Here is an 11,265-nt window from a genome sequence, read left to right on the forward strand (position 1 = left end):
TTTTTCAGGCTGAATGCACGTTGACCCTAACCTTACATTACTACATTAAATGGAGGATATGATTCATCTGTCTTTTGACTTGTATATAAGTGCAGGGCCGTTTCTAGCCATTTTGATGCCCTATAGGCGAAATCCCTATTTATTTATTTGTCGACACTTCCGTAAGGATGCGTTAAATTTGACAAATCGGTTTAATAAAGTATGTATTGATCTTGTGAATTAGCGAATTTTACTACACAAATATTTTTTTAATTGGCTGTAAACCTTTAAATTGACACTGAACCTTTAACAACGCATTGGCACAAAAACGCAGTTTTTAGACCAGTTTAATTTGAAACATGATTTTTCGACTGCCACATATAGCCTACTGCCTAAACAAAATACTGATTGTGTGCACTTTTTATGCACCAGTATTTTAAATTGGCATTTGAACTTGAATGGCTAAAAAAAAGCCTTACCTTGCCAAAACACTGACAGAACCCATTGATCTAATGGCATTGCTGAGCGCTTCAAATCCAAATGCAAACTTTGCATGCAACAATCAGCGCCCTGATCCAATGGCGTACAGGCAACGTCAGAATGACAGGCTACTTTAGCCCAGTGATTCTCAAACTTTTTTGGTCGCGCCCCCCTTTAAACCTATACAAATCCCCATCCCACCTCAGACTACCAAATAGTTTCACTAAACATTATGAAAAATTAACGCTTTTTTATTATTTAAAAAACATAGGGGGGGAGGGGCTGCATCACTTTAAACATTGAAAAATAGCATAGAGAGAATAACTTATTTTTTCGAGTCTCGTGCTGTTTTTTTGTTGTTGTTTTTTTACAGTCTATGGTCTCTGTCCAATGGTCGCGCCCCCTTTAAACCTATAAAAAACATTTATGAAAAACTGTTATTTTTTGTGGGTCTCGTGCTGTCCGCATATGACACACACAGGCTTTTCATCCTCCTCACCAACGACAAAACCTGCGTTGCGCCGCGACAAAAAACAGTAGATTCCATTATTATTATCAGTGACGCTGTCTACACTGGATTCGGCGCGGCGCGATGCGAAACAACAAATCCCCGACATTAAACAGATGCCTCGTTCTATATATAACGTGCTGACACAAAGTTCAAATGATTTGTCGCGTGCGTCCAGTGTAGAGATAGCCTCTAGCTAACTATTGCGGCGCGACGGTGTCCGGTGGTGAGTTAAGCCGAGAGCAAGATATGCCTCGTTATATTTTCTACATTTAGCTTTTGAATGACCAGCACCTTGCGTGGGTCTGTGCGACTTCATCTATGGCTTTTCTCTTCCCTTTCACAAACCGATCCATCTCCCATTCTAAGTTACGTCCGTTGGCTGTTTACTGTTTTATTTATTTAGTTTCTTTTTCTGCTGATGGCCCGCGCCCCACACCTGATCACAGCCCTGTCAAAATGTAGTGGCAGTAGGCTACTTGCGCTCATTCAGCTGGTGGCGCTCTAGGCGAGCTAGCTTGCCTATGCCTAGAAACAGTACTATGTAAGTGAATATTATGTTTACTTGTCTAATAATGATATGCAGTTTATCTACTTACTGAAAATAATAAATAGACCTATTTTTAAATGAACAGTTTTATATACATTATTCATCAGTTCATTTTGGGATTAAATATTCAAGTAATTTCCCTTTCCCACAAAATGTTTGGATAGCATTCATTTCCTGCAATCCAGCACAAGTATGTGTCTAATTATTCTGAGAAAAATGATTGTCTGTTTGAAATAAGACACATTGCTCCATGCGTGTGTTTGTGAGAGCACATAGCACAGATAAATGAAGCGGGAGAATGAGAGAAAATAACAAATGAGGGAAAAGCATGTGAGAGAAATATGCCACCACAAACGCCAGATGAGAGGCAGTGACGGAACGTTTACGCGAATCGATTCTTTTGAACGCTTAAAAAAAAACAGGATGAGAATACGATTCAGCGATTCTCTTTATACGTCAGGTCATCACGGTTAATTCCATGTTACATATTAACATGCTATAAAATCACAGCTATTTCTCGACACGTTTATTTTGTTTTTATAACCTTTATACACTCTTAAAAATAAAGGTGCTTCACGATGCCATAGAATAACCTTTTTGTCAAATGGTTCCATAAAGAACCTTTAACATCTGAAGAACCTTTCTGTTTCACAAAAGCTTCTTTGTGGTGAAAGAAGGTTCTTTAGATTATAAAAATGTAAGGAAGAGATGGTTCTTTAAAGAACTTTTGACTGAATGGTGTGGAAACAATGGTTCTTCTATGGCATCGCCATTTCTTTTTTAAATGAAATTGTTTTATTTGAAAGAACATGTCAAAACATTGTTCATAATCATTTGCTTTGTTGGTAAGCTTACTTATAATTGCTTTAGGGGAGAGTGGGGACAGTTGCAACATTCAATCAGGAATGAGCTACAGTAATGATATTCATGCTGCACATGCTAAATCAGCCCACCATCCTTCCTGGATGAAATTAGGCACATGTGACCTTTCCTTTTACCAAAAATTATTTTCATGGTAAAAAAGTATTTTTTTAAATTTTTTTGTCATACTAAGTTGTTTGCGTGAAGCATTGTAAGAACATATGATATATATCTGTGTTTTCTTAGCTTCTAATAGGCATAGCTAGCATGTCAAAGATATTGTGTCAAGCTGTTATACCAAGTTTTATCACGGCTATCAAGGGTGGGGACAGTTGCAACATGTTGTTGCAACCGTCCCAACATGCTGTACCACAACATTGATACACTTGGTTAACTGCTAGTTGGTCAAACTAGTTCTTAAGACAGTTACTAAGTTCATGCAACTGGCCTTAGTTCAGTAACCTTTCACAGATGTTAACAGAAGTAGGCTATTTTTAAGTTTTAGTGTCTTGATTCTGATTAAATTAATATTTTGCAGTTCAAATGTATTGTCATAATTAACCAAGACAAGGTTGTTACATGTTACATGATTTTTTTTTCTTCCATTTAGTATTCTTTGTTTTTATACAGGCAATTTAACTTATTAAAGACCATGTCTATGCACAAATAAAATAAAGAACCTACTAAATGATATTTAAGAATGGTTTTAATTGCATTCGAATAAATGTTGCAACCGTCCACTGTTGGGGGTCAGTTGCAACATTGGACTTTATTCAAGTATAAATTGTGTGTATATAATCATATGTGCACGTGTTAAAGCAATGTGGGTGAGTAGCCGACTGATGTTGCTTTATTGTATTAAAATTCTGGCTTTATAATGCAAGCAGTCTCTGAAAAACTAAAGGAAATGCAAAAAGTGTTGCAACCGTCCCCACTCTCCCCTACCCTTATTAGTGATGAATGAAATTTACTTTGTCAGGCAGACTGGGTTTGTGAACAGGGATTTCTAGCTAGGCACTAGGACCCTGCAGGTGCAGCAGAGATTTTTCAATAATGTGCAGTGCAGTCGAGTTCACATGAGCGCGAGGGCAGCTGCTAAAGCGTCCCTCTCGCGCAGCTGCTCCACAATCTTCAAAACACTGATCGCGAATACGGATCCAAAAACATTGTCTGGGATCATCGTTCCTGGCTTCTCCGCGACGCAGCGCAACATCGCTCCTCATCACCGGCGCATCCAGCCGACATGGCCTCATCCGTGAGCGGAGCGGAGGAAATGCGCGTGTCGGCGTTGACGCCCCTGAAGTTGGTGGGTCTGGTGTGTATTTTCCTCGCGCTGTGCCTGGATGTTGGGGCCGTGCTGAGTCCGGCGTGGGTCACCGCGGATGACCAGTACCACCTGTCCCTGTGGGAGTCGTGCAGGAAGCACGTTGCCTCCCCGGACTGGCTGTGCGACAGCACGCTGGGGCAGAAAGGGACCGGTGAGACCCGCTACTTTTGTAACTTTGCAGTAAACAATGTTCGAACTGGATGAGCTGCACATGCATATTTTAAGATGCGGGGGAAACAAAAAAGGACGCAGTCTTTTTAACTTTAGTGAGCTCTGCAACATGGCCCTGGAGGTACATATTTGATTTATGAGATAACAAAAGGGGCCCTTCGCTCCCTAGCGCATCATTATCACTCATTGTTCAGCTCATGCTTAACCAGCTCTTTCTAAATACTGAGAAAACAGTCAACAATTTGCGTTTTGCATTTCTTTGTCAGATTAAAACAGAGGTGACAAGTCGTTTTTACACATTTAGACCTTTAATGTTACTTGTATCTATTTCAACTTTAGTAGCCTATTGTTAAATATGTAACTCGAGATCTATCCTAATTGTTACATTCTTTATTTCAATTTCTTTTTTTCTAGTTAAGTTAAAAATCTTAATAGGTTACCAACTATTGGAATAAACATTTGAGTAGTTGATTTTAATATTTAATGCTGTGTAATGAGCAAGGGCATATAATATATAGACAAAAAGATGCAAGTTACTGTTGGTGTATTTGCTAATTAGTATTACTAGGACTTATTTTTATGTACAAGACTTAAAATCTTTGTGATACTAGTTAGTTCAAAGGAAAACAGCTTGGGCTTGAGCTAATGGTGAATTCGTCCTGTTTAATAAAAGGACTCTCCAGCCTACAGCAAGGCAGGATTAATCTAATTACAGAGACAATGTTTGTGAAGAATGCTTCATTAATAAATTGATATCGATCCTTAACATTTACTAGGACGCTGTATTTTATTCACAGCTTGTTTGGTGGAAGGGCTTTTGGATGATGTGGGAATGTGTGATGGAATCAGTGGTCCAGCTGGGGTTTCATTCTGCTTTTGTTGTCTACAAAATGAGCCTTTGTTAAGGTCTCCTCACCGGGCAAGGAGTGAGGTTAAGTTTGAGAGGAGAGCTCCCTAGAGGCCCTAATGTGGACAGATTAGTTACCAAGGAAACAAGTGCTGCATTCTAGAAATGTCATTTTGCCCTGAAAAAGAAATGTCCTTTCTGGTGTCCGTGAAGGTTTAATAGCGAATAAACCACAGTTTGGGGCACTTCCCCACCATATTCACTTTTGTATGTTGGCAGAGCTATTTGGTGCCACATTTTTTTTATATAGTTAAGTCTCGGATAGCCAAGCACAGTTAAGATTTAAGATGTTATTTTAGCTCTGGTTTGCAATAACAACTTGTTGGGCTCTGGACCTTGTCCCGTCATTTGTAAAAAGCACAGTTTGACTCCATACAAAGTCATGAAGCTCCAGTCAAAATACCAAAGGAGCGGCCTGGGTGAATGGCTTCCCTCATGCAGCGTATTATTGATTTTGGGCTTTTCTGTAATCAGTCACTCCATTTCCTCTGTGTTTTCTCTGTGTCATGCACCATGCATTAAACTAAATCTCATTAGCTTCGCAATTACCGGCTGACTCCACAGCCTCTTATATACCAACATATTCGCTTGCTAACCTTTCGTCAACTCCAGGGTATCATTTTAAGTTTATCTCTGTCAATTAAACAACATAGATATGTTAACATAAACACACTCCCTGTTACATGCACACAGAAATGTGAGGTTGTGAAATTATCTCGGGGAGAGATAATCGCGAACAACAGGAATGTGGCGAAAGTGTGTGAGAGTCTATTTGTGCTGATGTTATGCTCGACTGGAGAAGAGGCAGCAGTTCAATGTGAAGTCCGCGGCACAAAGTATACTGATTTCTCTTCCCGTCTTTCTCTTATTGACATAATTCAGTCTATGACATTGGACTTCTTTCTCCCCTCATCACGGTATCAGATTGAAAGAACTAGCCAAGAGGCACTTGCTTGCTGAAAAACAGATTATAGTAATGAATGTTTTGATTTTTATCTCGTATCCTTATTTCCATCTGTAGTCCTTCAGGGGTTTTTGGATAAGCTCCATTCTGCCAGAGACCCCTCAGACATGGACCTCAAGGTTACATAAAGTCGAAATCTTTTTCCCAGATGGCAGAAAGACACTCTTGTTGATGATTTGCAGGCTTTTGGCGGCTATCCAGAGGGGTCGGAGGGCGAGGTGTCAGAATTTTGTTTTAAATAGAAGCGAATATCAGCAGCTCTGTTTTCATACATCTCTGTCCAACTTCCTGTGGTGACAGACATATTTATTATGCTGAATCATAAACCTTATTTGGTAAAAAGGCTTTGTTTATGTTTGAAACCAGTATGGTGGAATGAAGCTGAAGTGGCCCAGAGCAGCTCTCAGCCATCTCTGAAAATGATGTTTTGACATGATTTAGTGCTAGAAATGATTATTTTCCAGCAGAGAAAATTATAGATCATTTTCCCAAGCTGATGAAAATGTTTCTATTTACAGATATCACAGTGGAATAACAAAACCCTGCGACAGGATCCAGGGCTTTTATGGTTTTATTTAAACAAACAGCCATCAATGTCTTATGAAATGCTTTGTTCAGTAATTGAATCATTTATCACACGATGACTAAATAAAAACATCATAGTTTTTGTTTCTAATGTATATAATCATTTCAGTACTTATTTGTGAGCATAAGAGATGCAAAATGCCATAGTTTGCTGTTGTTGGCCTCATATATAGTAATACAAGACCTAAAACAACAAACATTTAACATCAATGACCAATGTTGCAACAGATTGTTTGCTTACCTCTGAATAATAGAAAGTAAATGAAAACTTTAAGATTTTTAGATCCAAGGTAGCCCTGTGTAAACACAGACATCTTATTCTTTTTTTAAGTCATTTTCAACATTCCCCATCATCCCCATACTGAAAAAAAACAGACATGATGTAAGTAAAGCGTTCGATTGTGCTTTCAGCAACCTTTTCTGGAACTAATGCACCAGTCTTTATGAGTGTGTCATTTAATTATTTACTCAAACGGATTCATTTAGACCAATTAATTTATGATTTAAGTCAAGTCAAGTCAAGTTGAGCTTTATTGTCATTCCGCTACATGTGGGGACATACAGTGGAACGAAATGTCATGTCTCGCAGGACCACGGTGCTACATAAATACAGACATACAACAATGAAGTAAAAAACACTATAAACCTATACACTACTAACCTACTGACAGATTTAACTACAAGTATACTACAGTATATATAAGTATTTACCCTATACAAACCAAAAGAATAAAGGATAAAAAAATACAACTATACGAATGCTTCACATAAATATTACCCTATACAAACTAAAAAATAGAAGATAAAAAATACAGACTATACGAATGCTTCACAAATACTGTACATGTACAAAGAGAGACATTTAAGACACATGACTTTCCTTGTCATTGAATCATTTACTCAACTGATTTGTTCATAAACACTGATTGATTCAGAAAGGAAACAAGTGATCTTTATGAATGAGTCATTGAATCATTTATTTAATTGGTATGTTAAACACTGATTGGCCCTGTCCAAAAAGGCAGGGTGGTTCTTCCTCGGAGTCCACACTTTCGTGACGTAACGCTGCTTTGAATGTCAAGTAGAAATCTGTAACACCAATTTGACTGTCCACAATAGTGTCCATCGACTAGGTCATTGCACACTGAGTCCGAATTTTTTGCGTGCGTTTTTCCGTTTTCCTCATCCTTTCCTATCAAAATGCATGCTACAGTTGCGTAAACGCAGATTTTTTTTTTTTTGACGGACGAAAGTTTCGGTGGCAGTGTGCAAACGTGATTGACACAAACATGAGGGCGTATTTATTTTTTAATGTGTGAAAATTTCAACTCCGTGTCCAATGACCTTAAGTCCACAACACCGCAAGTGCACATGAAGTGTGCCATTTGGGACAGTCCCATTCATTCATGATTCAACACAAGTGAAAAGTCCTTAAAGTCTTTGTATCATTCGTTTAACTGGTTTGTTCACAAACGGTGAATCATTCATGATTCCAAACAAATAACTGTCTTTATGAGTCAGTCATTTAATTATTCACTCAACTGATTGATGCACAAACACTGATTAATTAATGATTCAAAACAAGTCATTGAATCTTTGACTTTGATTCATATAAAAATGAAAATGGCTTTGTTTGGATCTGTTTCTTTTTTTTTTTTTTTGTAGCATATTTATCTCTAAATGTAAGCTACTGTTAACTAATTTAAATAATTTGACATGCTGAGAAATAAATGCAATAAGAAAAATGTGAAAAAAATGATTCCTTCAGCTTCTGTAGCTTAAAAAATCTTGGCAAGTCACTCCTCAGAGATTGTCTGTTTTTCCCCTTTGCCTACCTAATGAGATTCCTCAGGAGTCGTCCCGAAGTGCATGTGAGATTCCACACATATAATCTCATGTCGTCAGATATGGAAGCAGGCATATTGTGTCAGGCACCTCCTCTCTGTCTCTTTCTCCTTGCTCCCTCCCTCACTCCTGCGTTCCATGGAGGATTCAGTGCTATTTCTGGGCCCTACTCTAGCTGAGTGTCTCAGAGTGCTTGAATGAAAAGCAGAAACGAGGGACTGAAGAAGAGAGAAAGGGGGGGGAGGAATACATTACGTGATGCCCCATTTAGCCCACCAGAATTATCGATAAGCTCTCTGCTGCCCATAGAGGTTCATTCTTTCAGTTACGCTAACCCAAGATGTGAGTGTTTGTTAGAGTCTGTTAAAGGAATCATTTACAAAAATATTATAATTCTGTCATTATTTACTGGTCTCGTAACACTTTACAATAAGGCTCCATTTGTTAACATTAGTTAACTACATAAGTCAAACTAACAATGAAAATGACTGCTGAAGTATTTATTAAAACCAAAAGTCTGAAAATATTATTTAAAGAACCGGAGTAAACATGAACTAACAATGAATAGGTGTAATTTTTATTAACTAACATTAACCAAGATTTATAAATACTGTAAAAAAAAAATTCCTCATTGTTAGTTTAGTGCATTAACTAATGATAACTAAAAAGTGTTTCCACTCATCCTTATTCCATTTCATTGGTTTTTAAGGAACACAAAAGGAGAATTAGTGAAGTGACATACTGCCAAGTATGGTGACCCATACTCGGAATTCGTGCTCTGCATTTAACCCATCCAACGTGCACACACACAGCAGTGAACACACACACACCGTGAATTACAAACATTGTTTGTTGCTGTTTTCTATCCACTGTGCATGGAGACTGAAGCTTTCAAGCTTCAAAAAGGACATGAAAACATAAGAAAAAATGGTACATATGACGCTGTATTACAAGTCTTCTGAAGCCATAGAATACTTTTCAAAGAGACCAAATTTTGATACACTTCATTTGTGGATAGTTACGTCTTGAATGTTTCTTTAGCACATTTAGTAAATGAGGCATATATTCCATGAGAATTTACTTTCATCTGATATAATGTTCATATAATATGAATATAATGCATGCAGTGTAATATATGAAACTGATCTGTTGTGTTTTTATGTATTGATTTAATGCAGACTGGCAGATCGCCACTTTGGCTTTGTTGTTGGGTGGAGTATTCCTTATCCTCCTTTCCTTCCTGGTGGCCCTGGTGTCTGTCTGCATTCGCTCCAGGAGATGCTTCTACCGACCGGTCGCTGTTATGCTCTTTGCCGCAGGTGAAATAGACACAACCGTGCGCGCACACACACACACACACACACACACACTTACACTGAAGGCATTGAGTTGGCTTCCCATTTCTGTTTTCCATGCAAATTAAATTAGGGTTCATGTATTATGAATCTAAAATGTGTTGTTGGCTCTAAGACTGCTGCAGCTAATGGACCAGGAAACAGCAAATGCATTTTTTTCCAAGCCACATCACACAGCTGCTTCAGTAATCAGTTGTTCTCGATATGAACGCATCTGAAAAGATGTAAGGTATATCTGAAACAGACATTTTCGCATCTCTTTTGAGAGGATTTTTACATCGCTTTGAAGTCGCTCACTTTGTTGAGGAACTTATCAAGGAATAAAGCCCATTGAGGATTCAGAAGACTTTTAATGTTCTTAACCTACTTTTGTCTCTTTGATGATTGCAAATTTCATTACCAGCGCTCTTCTGTTTCTCACAGTGGTCCTACAGGCCTGCTGTTTGGTGCTGTATCCCATCAAGTTCATCGAGACCATCAGTTTGAGAATATACCACGAGTTTAACTGGGGCTACGGTCTGGCTTGGGGAGCCACCATCTTCTCCTTCGGAGGAGCGATTCTCTACTGCCTAAACCCCAAAAACTACGAAGATTACTACTAAACATCTACAACACCCACAATGCACTTCAATGTCCTCTTCACTGTTGTGATAGCAGCTCATGCACTGAACGTTGGTTCGGAACTGACCCTTGACTTTGCAAACACTCAAAGACCCTTGAAATGCAGGGCAATGCCGAGCTGTTAGATACATAGATTTTGATTCTTTTCCCCTCAGATTACTCTATCACGCAATTAAACCCCACCATCAAACTCTCGTTCTTTTTCTGTATGTCATCTCTCCTCATGTCATTCTAACACCTCTGATCTTCTTCTATCAGATGAGCATCTGATTCTGGATGTCAGCCTGTGTTCACAGGAATACAGCCAGTCTGTGATGTAATCAGTGGGGAAACCTCCATCTGTGGTGGGGGAAGACAGATGTCTACAATTCTGACAGAATAAAACTGTCATGATAGACGTGTTTTGTGACCTGAAAGATACAAGATAGGTTTAAAGACAAAATTAAACTGTATAGAATGCACCCGAGAATATAAAGTTGAAAAATCATGCTGCTTGAAATGAGAAACAGTGTTATTGGTACAGTAAAGTAATAATCAGCCAAACTAAAGACATTGTATAATTGTAAACTGGTCAAAAAGATCTTATGCTTAAGGTGTGGTCATGTTTGCGAGATTTTGCAGGCCAAAAAAAGGTCCAATGTCAATCGCTTTAAGTCACTTTCAAACCAAGCAGCTTTCTGTTGTTCAGCATGGGGAATTTGCACGACTGACTTAATGAATACGAGTGAAATCTGCCAGGGGGAACTCTTTTGTCCTCGTGTAAAATTCCTGATCGCACAGATTCCTATTGGAATGAATGGATTTCGCCACAAAATTTCACTAAATGTTAGTAATGGTAAAAAATAATTACATAACTTTTGAAGGTCCATAGTCTACTGTCAATAGTGTAGTGATGTATGAAGTACAACTCACACAGAAGTCACTTTTAAACCAAGCAACTTTCTGTTGGTCAATGTGGCGAATTCACATTACCAATTTGAACAAGTTGCGAAATATTTCACACTCGCATGAAATTCTCCTTTGCTTGGATTCCTACTGAAATTATTTTTAATTCGAAAACATTGTGTTGGTCAATGCGGCGAAATCACATGACCAATTTAAACCCAATTGCG

General features: G+C 38.4%; 2 protein-coding genes across 3 annotated transcripts in view; one reads left to right on the top strand and one right to left on the bottom strand.

The window, feature by feature from the left end:
* The window catches only part of LOC306849233 (ALK and LTK ligand 1), a 97,420-nt gene that overhangs the window by 24,996 nt on the left and 61,159 nt on the right, over nucleotides 1-11,265 (bottom strand). The gene's annotated exons all lie outside the window — the stretch shown is intronic.
* On the top strand, nucleotides 3,412-10,388 carry LOC306849739 (transmembrane protein 47-like). The gene is made up of 3 exons (XM_079385015.1): nucleotides 3,412-3,856; nucleotides 9,356-9,496; nucleotides 9,956-10,388. Exons 1-3 carry the CDS (start codon nucleotides 3,622-3,624, stop codon nucleotides 10,132-10,134), a joined length of 555 nt encoding a protein of 184 aa, XP_079241141.1. The 5' UTR covers nucleotides 3,412-3,621; the 3' UTR covers nucleotides 10,135-10,388.

The sequence above is a fragment of the Barbus barbus genome (assembly GCF_936440315.1).
Source record: "Barbus barbus genome assembly, chromosome: 29".
In the NCBI taxonomy this organism is placed as follows: domain Eukaryota; kingdom Metazoa; phylum Chordata; class Actinopteri; order Cypriniformes; family Cyprinidae; genus Barbus; species Barbus barbus.